This window comes from Sardina pilchardus, chromosome 10, assembly GCF_963854185.1.
Source record: "Sardina pilchardus chromosome 10, fSarPil1.1, whole genome shotgun sequence".
Taxonomy (NCBI): Eukaryota; Metazoa; Chordata; class Actinopteri; order Clupeiformes; family Clupeidae; genus Sardina; species Sardina pilchardus.
The window spans coordinates 7,355,458-7,372,654 of NC_085003.1; the positions used below are offsets into that span (position 1 = coordinate 7,355,458).

Below are 17,197 nucleotides of genomic sequence, written 5' to 3' on the forward strand. Positions count from 1 at the left end.
TCTCCCTTATCAGCTCCAATGTGTCCATTCATCACCATTGTGAAAAAGTACCACTTGTCTGTATCGTCAAAAGCCTGGAGGATAGTAAAAGCTTTCATTTCAACATGGTCTAAATGGTGAATCCCAATGAGCTAAATATGGTGAGTGACTAAAATGAAAGAGGAAGTGTGTGCCTCTTCACAACCACAACTTCCCTTCGTGTCAAATAATCACATGTTCACTGAGACACTTGTGGCCCTCATCGGGGCTGTTCACTGTATGTTTCTGCAGCTCTGCCACACAAGTCAGAGTTATTTTGCTGTCAAAACTGTGTCTTCACTCTTCTGGACAAAACATTTTGTTTTGAGTTCAAGTCTGAAGACACACTGAGGAGGGATCCCTTTCGTCTGCACTGTCCACATGGTGCTGCTTCACTGAAGGTAGGCATATTTGTTTAGACAACTGCAGCAAATAGGACTGAACTGAAGAGAAGATGCTTGACGTTTTTGACAACATGTAAACAGTGAACACCAACACAAGGACTATCAACACAGTTTGTCAAGAAATGGAAAAAAGAGTTTTGAACAAGACAGTTTGGGGGTGATGGAAAACTGATTTTGACATCACAGTGAGGCAACCAACAAAACCCCTGTTGTTGCATTAGAACCTCAAGTACTGTGATGAAAACGTACTTTGAAAAAAAAAAAATGAATGTATTTCGTTTTGAATGTATATCTATCCAGACAAATGCGTAAAGCACCATTTGACTCATATGTAGACCTCTTGCTGTAGGTCATAGTGGCATGATGTTTATTTCAGATCAACTGTGATAGCTTATCAGACTCTTGTCTGTGTCTCTTTAGGAGAGAAATGGAAGGAGCCTTTGAGCAGTGTGCTGATGAGGCTCTCCGGGGTGAGTGTGTGGATGGCTAACCGTCTCCTTCACTGGACAGCAAGTCATCGTCCACTTCAGAATTACTTCTGCACATTTGTGTTCTCTGTGGTCAAGTGATATGTCTAGCCTCTGGGACAGTGACAGGATATCACTTACAGTATATCTGAGTCAAATCAGGCCAAAGTATGACCCTCAGTAGTCTGTGAGCACCTCAGCCATGACTATTGGCTTGTCTTCAGCAGCCTCAGACAACTTCTTTACACCTCTGTAGAACCTGATAATGTAACAAATCCCTGATAATGTAATAACCCCGGTAATGTAATTAAAATGTTTCACTTGAATCCATTGAAAATGTATTAAAAAACATATCGGAGTGATTATTTGCACCCGGGTGTAAATAGTGGAATGGAGGCATTTTCTTATTTACACCCAAACCTGAAATGCGTGCTATCCAACATAGCGGGACCATCTTGGCAGGAGATGGCCTACCTAAATCTAACAAGTTAGGATTATTAGGGCCCGAGCACCGAGGTGCGGCCGCTGTAGCAGCGGCTGCACCGTAGGTGCAAGGCCCTATTGTTTTTGCTCAGATTATTCTTATTCTCTTTTCCTCTTAGCCCGTGCGGCCGTTTCACCAACTTGGCATGCTCCAAAACTCTTGTAATTTGGCAGGCATATGTAGAATTGCATTTGATGCTCAGAGACAGAGCCCTGGCCTAGGGTGTGGCTCAGGGGGTCTATAGCGCCACCTATCGCGCTGTCTGTTGTGGTTGACATGTGCATGCACGAAAATGAACCAAATTTGGTAGGCAGATGTGTTGTATAAATCTGAACAACTTTTACATTTACACTACATAGTGAATCTTAAACAAATTTGAGTTATGATTATGATTATGATTTTTGCACATCATGTATTTTGAAACACTTCTCCTAGACGGTTTATCGAAATCATGTCATATGAGCAGTAAAAGGATCTTGAGGGGTTGCCCGAGAGGAATTGCGAACAGATTTTTGAATTTTCGAAGCATATCGAAATGGCGAAGGTTTGAATTATGGCGTCTTATTACGAAACAGGAAGTTGGTGTTATAAGCAGAAAAAAGGTTATAAATTGGATGTAATTTGGCAGCTACATGTGGAATTGCTTCTGCTAGTCAGGGACAGAGCTCTGGCCTAAGGTGTGGCTTCGGGACTCTATAGCGCCACCTAGTAGCACGTTCTCTGTTGTGGTTGACACAAACATTCAAGAAAATGAACCAAATTTGGTGGACTTGTGTGTTATTGCTATGGCTAGTCAGATACAGAGCTTTGGCCTAGGGTGTGGCGTAGGGACTCTATAGCGCCACCTAGTAGCACGTTATCTGTTGTGGTTGACACAAACATTCACGAAAATGAACCAAATTTGGTGGACTTATGTGTTATTGCTATCGCTAGTCAGAGACAGAGCTCTGGCCTAGGGTGTGGCTTAGGGACTCTATAGCGCCACCTAGTAGCACGTTATCTGTTGTGGTTGACACAAACATTCACGAAAATGAACCAAATTTGGTGGACTTGTGTGTTATTGCTATGGCTAGTCAGAGACAGAGCTTTGGCCTAGGGTGTGGCATAGGGACTCTATAGCGCCACCTAGTGCGTTGTCTGTTGTGGTTGACACATACATTCACGAAAATGAACCAAATTTGGTGGACTTGTGTGTTATTGCTATCGGTAGTCAGAGACAGAGCTTTGGCCTAGGGTGTGGCTTAAGGACTCTATAGCGCCACCTAGCGCATTGTCTGTTGTGGTTGACACAAACATTCACGAAAATTAACCAAATTTGGTGGGCTCGTGTGTTATTGTTTTTGCTAGTCAGAGACAGAGCTCTGGCCTAGGGTGTGGCTTAAGGACTCTAAAGCGCCACCTAGCGCATTGTCTGTTGTGGTTGACACAAACATTCACGAAAATTAACCAAATTTGGTGGGCTCGTGTGTTATTGCTTTTGCTAGTCAGAGACAGAGCTCTGGCCTAGGGTGTGGCTTAAGGACTCTATAGCGCCACCTAGCGCATTGTCTGTTGTGGTTGACACAAACATTCACGAAAATTAACCAAATTTGGTGGGCTCGTGTGTTATTGTTTTTGCTAGTCAAAGACAGAGCTCTGGCCGAGGGTGTGGCTTAAGGACTCAATAACGCCATCTAGCGCATTGTTTGTTGTGGTTGACACATACAGTACATTCACAAAAATGAACCAAATTTGGTGGGCATGTGTTTTGTTATAGCTATTCAGAGACAGAGCTCTGGCCGAGAATGTGGCTTATGGACTCTATAGCGCCACCTAGTGTGTTACCTGTTGTGGTTGACATACATTCACGAAAATGAATCAAATTTGGTGAGCTTTTTTGTTATTACTGCCGCTAGTCAGAAACAGAGCTCTGGCCTAGGGTGTGGCTTAGGGACTCTATAGCGCCACCTAGCAGATTGTCTGTTGTGGTTGACACACACATTCACGAAAATGAACCAAATTTGGTGGGCTTGTGCGTTATTGCTATCGATAGTCAAAGATAGAGCTCTGGCCAAGGGTGTGGCTTAGGGACTCTATAGCGCCACCTAGCGTGTTGTCTGTTGTGGTTGACACATACATTCAGGAAAATTGACCAAATTTGGTGGGCATGTGTGTTGCTCATGCACATGCTCACCAACACGCACGTGTTGCTTTGTTAGATTCCGAAATGTCACAGGTCTCCGCACCACAGGTGCTCGGGCCCGCCATCGCCGCTTGCGGCTATATTTAAAACTATATTTGAGATGGGAAAGTGGTGCTAAATTTCCACAAACTTTATTCAGTGAACGGGTAAAGCCGTCCGTTTGCAAGCAAAATCAAGAAATACGATCTATTAGTTTTGTTTACCGTTACCTAGCAACCCCAACAAGTCAGTCAATAATTAGTATTCTCCCATTAGACTTCAACGGGGTGTAGTACAGTGGATAAGTTACAGCGTTACCATGCTTGAGGTCTTGGGTTCGAATCTCAGATGAAATGGGTTTTTTTTGCCTGCCAAAGTACGCACGATGACTTCTTTTTTCTTAGATGACGTTACCTCGCGGCAAATAAGAGTTTGTGCTTTTTGAACCTGTCAAAGATTGACTGGTTTTATTTCAGTTATGAGTACAGTTAAGTAGAAGTAGGCTTCAGTAGTTGTTAGTAGAAAGGTTGTGTTTTGACTTTGAGCCCCCAACGCTGCCTGGAAGGCGCTTAGGCATGGGTTAAGGTTAGGGTTAAGGTTAGGTTAAGGTTAGGGTTAAGGTTAGGAGTAGGATTAAGTGCTTCTAAGTCAACAGTGGCAGCGCTGCCTGGAAGACAACTCAGAAAACAACTCTTTAAAGTAGCTTAAAGCTACCACATGACCACTCATTAGCCTAATATTTGTATAATCACTTCCAAGTAACCCAGACATGGCAAAACAGCTAAAAACTGTTCAAAACTAAATTAGGCCTAGCCTACTGTAGAGCTGGTAAATACACAGGCCTATTGACAGAGAGCATGGATGTTAGACATCGGGTGTAAATAGTATTGTTGATTATTACACTATTTACACCCGGGTGTAAATAGTAATGTTGATTATTACACTATTTACACCCGGGTGTAAATAGTAATGTTCATTATTTGCACCCGGGTGTAAATAGTAATGTTCATTATTTACACCCGGGTGCAAATAGTCTCTGCCAAAACATATTACATTATAGAGAAGTTATTACCAGAGACGGATAAAAAAGTTCTTAAGGATCTTTGTTATTACATTATCAGGTTTTAGTGGACTCAAATGTAATTTTTTATTACATTATTGGGGTCATTAGTAATGTGATTAGTAATGTAATAATTACATAATCGGGGATTTATTACATTATCAGGCTCCTACAAGCTCTTTTCAGTGATTGTCCTTGAAAGCCAAAACCTAATAGAAGGATGGTGGCTGACTTTGCGGCAAAGCCTCTAACACCTATCTTCACTGTTCTTGTGTGTGTTTGCCTTCCATTTCCTCTTGCTTCTGTGACCAGTAACAGTTCTGTATACTTTAACGCCTTCCGTTCAAAGGCTTCCTCACACCTTCAAAGGAAATAGTTTGCTCAATAAAGAACTCACCATACAACACCATGTTTGGTCTCAACGTAGTCACACTCACTATAATACGCTTTGGAACTTGCAGTAGCCATCTGACATCCGCCATGAGTTTCCAGTCCCATGCTTCGCTCCATCTTAAACCTGATTATGTCTCCAGGTGTAGTGACCCTGGGTCAAACTGGTCTTCCAATCAGGCAGAATGTTCTTTAAAATATGCTTTCACCTCCAACAACAACAATGTGGATGCTTCCTGATATTGCTGCTTGGAGCTTCAAGCTCAGAATATGAATTTTTGTGTGTGATCTTTATGATCTCTGAATGCAGGTGAACAGAGACAGATGATTCAGCCAACGTGCCTAAATGACCCCAAACTGAAGCGTCTGAAAGAGGTGAGACCAATTTCTTCAGGGCCTAAAATCAGCCCCGGTCCCATTGGTGACCATGCCATATAGGCTCCTGATAAGATAGATGACAAAGGAAGTTCTCGCTTTCAATTTATTACCTCTTACCAAAAAAAGAACTAAGTTTGCGTAACAGTGAGCAGCTTTATCTCCACCTGTCCTCTCATGGCAGGGTTTTTAGAGAGGTAATAAAAATGGTCTTACACCTCATGGGCCATCACAAAATGCCGATGATAAGCCCAAATGCCAAATTAAACCAAATGAATTGCTATTGCTGTTACCTCATAACCTGTGGGCAATGTTCCTTTATAGAGACAGCTGTTGTAAGGCAGTCTTTCATAACACTTAGCCTATCATATCTGATTAATTTATGAAAGGCTTTCCCATCCTTAGCCAGTATCCCATAAGACTATAGTTGATTATATTCTGTAACCCCTCATGCTTTGTAACATAATCAATTTGACATTTTCTTCAGACAGGCATGAATACCTGGGTTGCACAGCTTTGTGCAATACCATACCATATTAAATCAGAGAAAAGTACTTCAGGTATAAGTGTAAAGGTCAGACTAGCAGGTTTGGAAGATTATTAGCAGCAGAAGTGTTTGCTTGCTGTGGATCACAGAGCCATGTGTGTGTGTATGGTTGTGTGTGTATGGTTGTGTGTGTTTGTGTGTGTGTGTGTGTGTGTGTGTGTGTGTGTGTGTGTGTGTGTGTGTGTGTGTGTGTGTGTGTGTGTGTGTGTGTGTGTGTGTGTGTGTGTGTGTGTGTGTGTGTGTGTGTGTGTGTGTGTGTGTGTGTGTGTGTGTGTGTGTGTGTGTGTGTGTTTTGCTGCAGGTGCTGGTGGACTGGATTAATGCCACTCTGAAGCCAGAACACATTGTAGTGCTGAACCTCGAGGAGGACCTGTATGATGGGCTGGTCTTGCATCATCTCTTAGGTAAGCCTGTGGCTCTGGCTGTGTTAATATGTATGTCTATTATGTTTATATGGGCTGTGTGTGTTTGCACGTGTCTTAGAATCTTAATGCCTTTATTCTCTGAGAATGACATATGCATGCGAATCTCAGGCAGACTAGCCGATGAGCATTTGCCGGTGGAGGAGATTGCCGTGACGACAGAGGCCCAGGTTCGGAAGCTGGGGATCATTATGGAGGTCCTCAACAACAAGCTGGGTGTCACTGAGGAGAACGCAAAATGGAACGTTGCTCGTAAGTTGACAAAGCAGCCATAAAACAGCATCCAGAATACATCACAATTGCATATTATAGTTGTGAATTGGATTAGGATCCTCTTTCAAAAGACTGAGAGCTAATGTTTTCTCAAAACTGTGGTATCATCCATATCACATAAAAAGACATTCATTGATAATGATGATGTTTTCTTTGCCACATTTTCTCCATTTATTTGGGATTATGTTGGTGTTTGTCACGCGTGTTTGTCTTTGGCGAAGCGTTATTGGTGCTAACAGCGCTCCCTCCGTGCCCTCTTGTCCAGTCATCCACAGCAAGGACCTGCTGGCCACCCTTCATCTGCTGGTTACCATGGTGAAGCGCCTCCAGCCTGACCTGTCGCTGCCCCCAAACGTCAGCGTGGAGGTCGTCCGCTTTGAGGTACGCTCTGCAAACCCCAAAACTGAGAGTTCTGCCGCAACAGAGCCTACTCACTATCCCCCATGAATAAACCATGAATGAATATTTCTTTACATGAACAGCGTGTTACTATGCTTACACACAGGGCTATATTTTATATTTAGATAATAACAATGTTTCAAAGAGACTATTCCCTTTTCTTTAGAACTGCAGACTGCTGCTCATTTTCTACACATTCTGTTACCAATAGAGCAACTGGATAAAGACTCTCAGAGACTCACAACACACATCAGAGTTTCTATTCTTCATGTAAGAACTGTATTCATACATCATACCCATACAAACATATTGTTCCGCTCCCAGGTCAACAGAAGTGGAATCAAATCAGATAAGCACATCGAACACATCACAGAGGGTCGGAGGTAGGCCATTTCAATTTCAACATTTCAATTCAGCTCGCTGTCCATTCCATTGGGCCCAGTATTAAAGGAACTAAACCTTTTATCGCCTTCCTGTCATCTTAACAGTGATTCAGATAAAGACTCAGGTGACAAAGTGTCAGGGGGAGGAAAAGATTCTGACAGTGAGTAAAAAAAAATCATTTAAGACTTCTCTTTTTTCGGTTCTATCAGGGGATGTGAGGTAGCATTAATGTTGCTGTGATAAGATCTTTTCCCCTTTCTTTCTCTCTTGCTTTGTCTCTGCTTTTGTCTGTAGAGCGAGACCATATCGATCAGCTCATGCTCCTTGAACCACAAAAGATCTCTGCATTCAAACAGGTGCTAATGAATTTCAGTGATATTTTTTTTTAGCAATTAATCTACCCTGTACTACTTTTGAATATCCTTTAGGAACATATTATATGCTGGTTAATTCTCTGTTTCTCTTACCCCCAAAAGGCCATCCTTCATTTTGTTAACAAGAATATGTCATCCCTCGGTCTTCAAGTGACGGAGATGGAGAAGCAAGTATGAAGCGACCAATCCCCCCCCCCCCCCCCCCCCCACACACACACACACACACACACAAATACACACACACTCGTGCACACGCACAAACACAGACACGCGCGCGCACACACACACACACACACACACACATAGAGAGAGAGACACAGACAGATACATGCACACAGACACATTAACATGCACACATGCACACACACACACACTTTTCCATGTGAGATTAGTATTTCATTCATCCCTTAAATCAATTTGCCACCACAGTCTGTCAGAGGCGAGCCAAAATACGCATTCAAACAAATGCACACAAACATACAAAGACATGCTTTGAGAAATTACATTACATGGCAGAAGACTTCATGTTTTCTCATAGTCACGCATGGTTTGCTCAGTTTGCAGATGGTGTCATGCTCCTTCTGTTGATTGGTCAGCTGGAGGGCTTTTTCATCCCCCTTTCCGACTTCAGCCTCAATCCATCATCTGACGCTGAAATGGTGAGTGTTTTGTGACAGTGCTGCAACTGTGCCTATACCCTCTGAGCCCTCAAAGGATAATTGGCTCCTTGCCATAAGTGAAGCTCTAGGAGTGTGACCTTCTCTCTAATCCTCTGTCCTACCTTTCTTTACGATGACCAAATGCTTGAAAGATATATGACATGGATATTACATACGGTGCTCTTACAAGCCATTCCCTTCAGAAATTACTGATGAATAGAAATACTATATCATCAATAATTGAATGCCACTCCCAAGTACTTCCATTAATGAGGATATATGTTTTGTTTTTCATGTGACCGTCTATGATTGGCAGCTACAGAATGTCTCTCTGGCCTTGGAAATACTCTGTGACAGAGACATACAAGTGGGCAGTGTTGATCCCCAAGGTGAGGAAAAACACCACTCTCTATAAGCGGTCTTCTGTATTTAGGTGTTGACACTTCTTGTTCAAGGAGCTTGAAACGCATGAGTAACAGCTTGCAGCTAGCAGGTAGCAACAATTCTTTTCGGCACTGGCATTGAGTTTGGCACCGGCATGTCATTTTTCTCAGGTAGTGTTATGCTAAGCAGTAAACATGTTTGTCCAGCCGAGAGCTACAAAGCTGTGAAGCACGCCACTTATAAAGCAAACGCTGATTTGTACCCACCGGTTGTGTTGAGCCCCATCACTCCCTCTGAATACAAATGTGTGAAGGGATAGGTAGCGCTAGCCGCGTGCGCCATGGATCGGAGAGCACACAGGTCTTAACGGCCCTGTTCACCAGAGGTCATAATCATTCACTGGGAGTTGCTCAGTCAGTCAAGGCCCCCGGAGGAAGGAGGGTGTCACTCTGTGGAGGGGCACGGAGCTAAGTGATGAATATGAATGGGAGTTGGATGTGTCACAGTGTGTCTGTGGCTTGCCTCTAAGATATTGTGGTATCAAGTCAAGATAAGGAAAGATCTAAATGCTAATCTCATATGGGAGAAAGTCTGTGTGTATGTGTGTATTTTCCCATCTGTATGCTTATGTGTGCTTTGCCTATATTATGTAGAATAGAATATATACTTTTTTGATCCCGTGAGGGAAATTCAGTTCTCTGCATTTAACCGAATTAGTGAACACACAGCACACAGTGAGCACACAGTGAACACACAGTGAGGTGAATCACACAATCCAGAGCAGTGAGCTGCCTGCCCAACCAGCGGCACTCAGGGAGCAGTGAGGGGTTTAGGTGCCTTGCTCAAGGGCACTTCAGCTGTGGACTGGTCAGGGATCGAACCGGCAACCCTCAGGTTACAAGCCCGAAGCCCTAACCAGTAGGCCACGGCTGCCCCACTTTTGGTTGTGTTTATGTCTGTGTTAGTTGCAGTGGCTGCCTGCGTTACTTTTTAATTTTAATGTTGACTGTTGAAACTTAAATCAAGGAATTTAACACAAATTGGGCAAACTAACCCACAAGCAAGCCATAAATTGAATTAGCCTATTAAGCGCTTACTTCAATTATCATGTAACCTCATGCATTGAAATAGTCGTTTTGAACAGGACATGTGGGTGACAACTTCATGGAATAAAGTAATTAGTTTAGCCAGAGGGGGATGATAAATCCTAAAAGCAGACTCATTAAATTAACACTTAACTAAATGACCTTTTCCTGACCTTTCTGTCTTTGATTAAATGCTTTGACTCTTCTCCTTAGCTGTGGCAGTTTAAAAATGAGATAGCTCCCACTTCTATATGAGGTTGTGACAAAGGGATAATTTCTTTCCAAACTGTTGGATTTTGAGTGTGTAAGGGGCAAGGAAGAAGACAATTATCCCCAGTGGGTTTGTGTGGGGGACTGATGGTGATTGGGATAGTGAGAGAAATACAGCTATTTTACATGAGACCCGAGGCTGAATATATATACAGCATCAAGCTGCGATGTTCTGCTAACATTCTTGTCTTTTTTTTTTGTTCTCATTCTTATGCGAACCAGCTGCCACTGCTTGACACATTGTTTATCTTTCTATTTCGGTAGACATCGTGTCCCAGGATGTCAAGGCGACGTTGAGGGTCCTGTATGCATTGTTTAAGAAACACAAGAGCAAGTGAACTGGGAGAGGACTGGAGGTCAGCCGAAACCACGAAGGAGATCTCAGCTCATAACTCACACAGTGTTCAATAATACCAAGTCAAAGCAGTATCACCAAACAATGAAATTGCTTTAGATTATGTCATATTTTTTATTCTCGCTCACTCTTTTTCACCCACACCCATTTAACACACCTCCCTCTCTATCATTACTGTCAGTCACACACAGACAGCACGTCCCTATGGCCTCAACAGTATTATTTGAATATAATAATGAGTTTGCGCAATGTGCCTGACGTGCTTTGCCTGTGGAGGAGGAGAGCGTGCGAGAGGCCTGGGCAGCCTAGTAAGTGGGGGAGATTCGTCACTCACGCTGACATTAACAAGACAGTGAGCGGCCTTAGCCACGGTGGCCATCAAGAGAATGGCGCTTTCCTGGATAACAACGTTACTGACTGTCACATATTTCAACTCATCTGAATCCTCCCCCTTCATTCTTCCATTTGCTACCTTTGAACTATTGCACGGGCCTCAGGGGACGGACTATAAGATGTGTGCCATGTGATAGGGTCTCCTTTGTCCTTCTGTCCATCAAGAAAAAAAGAGCACAACTGTGAGAGCGTACGATGGCTTTGAAAACCCCAGAGCTTTGCTGAGTGGACATGCAGAAGTGTAAAGGTCATGATGAAGTCCATGTGCTTGACCGCAGCGGTTTAACATCTCCACCTCCCAGCCACAGTTACTATCGACTGTATCAGATCAGCATAATGGAGCTCACTTCCAACAGTTCTGAAAGCTGTGGAGGTTTCTAGGATCTTCCCTTTTGAAATGTGTATGGCCACTTCTCTTCTTCGTTCCCTTTGAATGCCTTTATGGTCTATTAATTTATGGTGATTTGAAAGAACAATATGTAATTTACATTTGACTGATTCAGTACAATGTGAATAAAGTATGTATTAATAAGATAAAGACTGTTTATATCAATCATTACCAAATCATTAGAATGGCAGAACATAATTCTTAATCCTTATTGCATTTGTAACATTGTCAATCCTATTTTTTTCTTTCAACATAAAAGACAGTTGTGTAATTTGAAATGAAGCATTACCTCATGTTTCAGACAAGATGGGCTTCACTTTAAAGTGCAGATCCTTTGCAGAACCGGACTTCTTGCTTATTTGTAATGGTCAGGCAGGTGTAGTCCCCTTAGTGTGAGAAAATGGGCGAATGGCTCTTAAGTTAAGTAAAAGTAAAGTGAAGTTCAAGCAGACGCTTTCATCTGAAGCCACATCGACTCACAACTCAATAACTGTAATGACCCTGACATTCATGGTGTTCCAGTGACCTTTTGTCACACTCAAGCTTTACACTGCATACCAACAAGACAGATGTGCTCTGTGTTTGACCAACGTTTTTGAGCATTTCTGAGTGCTGGTGAGGTGAAGGCGGTGCATGGAAGTGATGGACAAGGCCTTGTTTGTGATGCTGGCTGACTGCCTGACCCCCATCTGATGTACCGAGGCAATGAAGCATCCTGGATCCTTACGACTTGGATCCTGGATCCTTACCACATTCAGCTAAAGAGAACTCTGGTGTCCACACAACAGGTGTCAGGCAACAGGAGTCAGTAGTCCAAAGGTCCACCCTACCTTGTTACTTACCTTCTGATCAACACTATGGCCAACACAAGGAATTCTCATACCATAAGCCAGCCCCCAGGACTCGGGGGTTGATTTGACATGCTTTGCTCTAAACAGTGAAAGAGGTGCCCCCACACTGAACAGGGATTCATTTGCAGGCCAATTAGCCGAATCCCTGAGAGCTCTGCAGAGCTGATTCAGAGTAATTACTAATAGCATTATGCTAATGTGGGGCTTCATTAATGTGATACGAATCTACTGGAGATTCCTTGATTGCGGCTTTGTTAAGGAATAATGCATAACCCTGGAGTGATGTTTCGGGTGATTAAATGGAATGAAAGTGGGCATAATTCAATGTGCCATTTTGGAAATGATGACACTAAATCAAACCGAAAACATGTCGAGGTATTATGCTATAGCAATAGGATTATTTATAAATCCCTGGGGGACACTTACGGAAAAGTATGGCTTTTTGAGGGACCAACACTCACTGACATGCATCCCAGAAATGGATCTCTTGTCAGTCATGAGTGCTTATGCGGAGGTGTATATTTAGATTACGATGGAGGTGATGATGGTGACGCTATACAGAGTCTGGATGGGTTATTCTTATATGCTGGCCTCATAAATGACTACCATGAGGCAGAAAATAGGTTTAGGCTTTGCCTTCAAGACGAATGTGCGTAATTAGAGTATTTCGAGAGTGCAAATCTTCACCATCCTTCACGCCTCCTCTCTCTCTCTCTCTCTCTCTCTCTCTCTCTTGTTGACTCTCTGAGTCAAAAGCATCAAAGGGAGCTCTAAAACACTCATCACAAAAGCATGCCTACATGGAGTAGAGCACAACAATGACAATGAGGTACAGACAAGACAGGTAAACAATATTTGGAGTGAATGTGCAGAGGGGAAAGCAGGATGTCAGGCCCCCTCCTAAGAAAAATAAAGTCATTAAAATGTTCAAAGTTGTCATGGAGGGGTGTCCAAACAAAACACCATGTCCTGCGGGCTCCTGACACGACTCTTGTTAGCGGCTATTTCTAATTTGGAAGCGGGACCTCGGGCCTGACACGGCCGGCCTTGTCAGGGGGCCTGTCTGAGAGCGGCCCGGCTGCTCTTTTGTCAGCCGCGCGCCTTAATGATGCACCGCAGCCCCGGTGACTCCGGCTGTCAGCTGAGGGACGGGAGTCACGGAGAGCGAACGCATCAGGCTGCTGCCGCGGCTGCTCCTCCGCGCTCTGGCCCGTACGAGACAAACATCTGAGGGAAAACTTCTGTCGACCTGTCTGCCTTTGAGGCTGGGCAAGGGAGAGAACAGGCTGTCTCATCTGCTGCTGTTGATGAAGGGGCGCCGCGACATAGCCCATGACTTCTAGATCTGTGACCCATTTCAGAAGTTGCTGCTTGTGAAAAGACTATCATTGTGCTGAAGAATGCTGTGTTTTTCAGCATATCCTGGTGAGTTTGACAGGGTGGGAAAGACACTTTAAAAGAAGGCCAGACTTTATATTTAGCATGCCCCGTCATCAAAAGTGGGGTTCGTTGAAATTAAGACAAGCCTAAAATTAGGATCTAATGAAGGAAACAAACAGCATAACTCATAGCTCTAAATGACTCTCATATAGTGATGCTCAATTTTTTAAAATAAAAATACACATAGTTTCCAACTAAATTAACTGCCAAAAATATGAGCAGTGAATTGCTATCTAAAATCTATTATTAAACATCATTCATTCCCAATTGATCACAAATAAATAAATGACAAAGCTGGTGAGTCATGTCAGGATGACCCTGGTCTCATCACCACCTGCTGCAAATGGACCGGCGAGCTGCAGTAGAACAGCCGGCGGTCATCTGATTAGAAAGGGCACGTCGAACCCAGCAGTGGCCAAGCCCAGCCTTGAATGTGCTGACCGGTGAGTCAGAGGTGCTCCAGTGGACAAGCGAGTGGAGGGGCTGAGTGGAAGGGCTGCAAACATGACAGCTATGGGGGAGAATCCCACAAGAGTGGCTCATTTCGGTAACAAAAGCAGGGGGAGCAGCTTGCATACTCACAGGGATGCTATTATGGCATACACTGTATACGGCATATTTTCTGTGCCTCTGTTGAATGGTTCCAAAAGGCTGTATCTCCATTTTCAAAAAACACCAATGAGATGACTTGGAAAACAACATGAAAATTCATTGAAATTGAGGATATAGCATTTTGGAACCAAACTCTTGTTGTTTTGGCTATCTAATGGACCCAGTGATAACCTGCTGTCAGAATGCAACCGAGCAGCATCAGAGTACCACATAGAGGATCATCACTCTGCTGCTATTCATGGATGGATTATGAACCATTGGGCCCTTGGGCACAGATATGAAAAGGGGCCCCTTGTCCATCTCAGAAAGTAAGTGACTCGGCAATGCTAGTGGGGATTGATATGTACAAATATGACATAACCATCAACAGATTTAAGGCATTTTGCTGTGAAAAAAGATGCCAATTCCAATGTATGATTATCACACATAGTGTGACCTTTGTTATTTGACTGAGGGCGGCCAATTCAAATATCAGGGGTGAATAACATGATAGTATATGATTTAGGGCCCGTATTAAGATATATCACATAACATAACCTGTTATGCCCTATTCACAGAACATAGTTGTGACTTTACGCAGAGGCTTGAGCTTCAGGGCCCCCTGAGCCCTTGAAGGCCCCTTACTAATCCATCCTGCTGCTATTCCAAATGCTGCACGTTGGGTGCAGAGGAGGTTCAGATACCAATATAATCAAGGCGACAGAAATCACTGCACATAATGCCTGTGAACAGACTGGAAAACATGATCTTTTTATTTCTTTCCATTTAAATAATAGTTAAATTTGAAACTATAATTTTAAACACTGATACTGTTATGTGCTCCATGTGGTTTGTTACAGTGTACGTTATTGTTTTGTGTGTAACTGTGTCACTTTTGCAGTTTGACAACTGTATCTGCCTTCAGACTAGCTAATAGTTTCTCATAGTAAGGCAATTACAAATGTGTCCTGTGACCTTTCGGTCCTTTCCTAAAACGTTATACTTTTTTAACATCAGTAAAATTCACATTCATATATCTTCTTGTTTTTAGTCATTAAGTAAACCATTCAAAATCCTATACCTGACTTCAATGTGCTATTTTAGACAAGCATTGATGCAGCTTCGTTTTGTATGGATTCTTCGTGTGAGAGCACTGCACTTTCACAGCGGGTTATGAATTTATGTTTTTTAAAAAGCTTTTTAAAAGTTCAAACGACTCACCCAATCAATGGCAGTTCATTCCGTGACTCATACGTAGATTCACTCACATCATTAGTGATCATAACTATTTCAAGACTCATGGAAGCATTTGATGTGAGGAAATGTAGGCCTACCACTTCATAGCATCTGTAGCCTACAGCCACTCGTGTGTCGTGTTGTATCGTGTAAAAAAGGAACACACTAATATCACACATGCTCTAAGTGTGCGGGAGCTTACAGAGTCATTCCCCTGATGTCCATCACAGCCGACCCCACGAGAGCACTACGCTCGATCTCCACTTCTGTGCCGAGGTCCCAATTAACTCCTCTTTGCACCGCAGCCACTAAAAAAAAATCTTCAATTTGTGTCCGCGGTCAGGGAGGAGGAAGGCAATTTAGCACCTCTTCTCTGTTCCTGGCCAATTATTTCTAGGATGGGGGAAACTTCATCTCAGCTGCCTTACAGACCTGCATTTGGAGGAGACAGAATAACTGGAGCTAGCTTAAAAAAAAAAAAAAAAAAAAAAAGAACAACCCACCTACAGTAAGTGGATCTAACTTCTTTTGCTGTACTGAAGGTTATTGCTCGTTCAATTGGACCATGACACTAAAATCACAGCTGAGGAGGAATTTTGAGGGGAAAATTCTAATCATTACAAATCATTACACCTGCAAACCTGAGTGAATAAAATGCTGAAATACCATGTTTCACATAACGTTGGAAATGATAAGGCAATATTCTTTTGCCATCACAAATTGCAGGTTGTTAAAAATGACTACACTTACATATTGTGATCACGTAGCTCGTTTCCGTAATGTTCATCTTGGCAGTTGATCCTCCACCTTCTTCAAATTCTCATGATAAAACTCTCTCTCTCTCTCTCTCACACACACACACACACACACACACACACACACACACACAGACAGACTGGAAATTGTTAACGACATGTAGGCAGACATTGACCTTGAATTATAATTGAATTGGAGCTAAATAATGTCACTGTGTCCCCGCACATCGCATTTCAGCATTAGCCATATGTCTGCTTCCCCACAAAGGGAGGATGGATCGATATACTATGTGCATGTGAATAAGCCAGCCAAAGGGGTCAATCTACTTTGCGTTCAACTAGGAGTCCTTGACATGCTGTTGTTTTAAGCTCTGTATTGTGTAACTTAATAGTATAAGTATACAGTATGGACAATGTGGCAATGACACTGCGTTCATTGGAGAATCAACTCAATCAACTCAATCTTGAGAAAAAGAAATATCAAATTGCTAATGAAAACAGGGAAATTACAATACCTCCTAAATAACTACAACATCACCCCCCCCCCCCCCCCGTCTTCATAATAACACACACACAAATGCAGTAATTATGCATGACTTTCAGACGTTACACACCACAATTCATTTCAGCATCAACTTTGTCACACCCATTTGTATTTTTTGTTGCTTCCTTTTCCTGTTTCCTCTACTCTCCCTGCCCCTATGTGGCACTTGTGGTTAGACACTAATCACATTTTGTTGTCTCTGTACTTGTACTCTGCACAATGACAATACAGTTGAATCTAATATAATCTAATCAGTTTCCCTTTTCACACACAACACTAGTGTGAAGTGTGAAGAAGCTTGACACTCGTTGTTAAATGATCCCTTCAACAATCAACTCTCTTCAGTTCTCCCTCCAGTTTCATCAGTACATGCAGCACGATGCACGATCGTTCTGCGTGTACTCTTGACACCATGGGCTTCTCGCAACGCTGTTGCCACTGCATAACCCATAACCCTCAGCGCTATGTCTGTGCCTACAACAATCACA

General features: G+C 42.9%; 1 protein-coding gene across 1 annotated transcript; it reads left to right on the plus strand.

Moving 5' to 3' along the window:
- Positions 1-209: 209 nt before the first annotated feature.
- Positions 210-11,442, plus strand: parvg (parvin, gamma). Its single transcript, XM_062547151.1, has 13 exons — positions 210-419; positions 843-892; positions 5,295-5,359; positions 6,208-6,310; positions 6,440-6,580; positions 6,867-6,982; positions 7,325-7,383; positions 7,489-7,544; positions 7,679-7,740; positions 7,861-7,929; positions 8,316-8,417; positions 8,734-8,806; positions 10,421-11,442. The coding sequence occupies exons 2-13, from the start codon at positions 850-852 to the stop codon at positions 10,492-10,494; spliced, it is 963 nt and encodes a 320-aa protein (XP_062403135.1). The 5' UTR covers positions 210-419; positions 843-849; the 3' UTR covers positions 10,495-11,442.
- The last annotated feature ends 5,755 nt before the right edge of the window (positions 11,443-17,197 follow it).

What these genes read in the sequence shown, in the direction of transcription:
- parvg (XM_062547151.1), top strand. Translation starts at nt 850, where the DNA reads ATGGAAGGAGCCTTTGAGCAGTGTGCTGATGAGGCTCTCCGGG. An exon ending in TGGAGGTCGTCCGCTTTGAG is followed by an intron (nt 6,983 to 7,324) that starts GTACGCTCTGCA and finishes TTCCGCTCCCAG; the next exon opens with GTCAACAGAAGTGGAATCAA. An exon ending in CACATCACAGAGGGTCGGAG is followed by an intron (nt 7,384 to 7,488) that starts GTAGGCCATTTC and finishes TCATCTTAACAG; the next exon opens with TGATTCAGATAAAGACTCAG.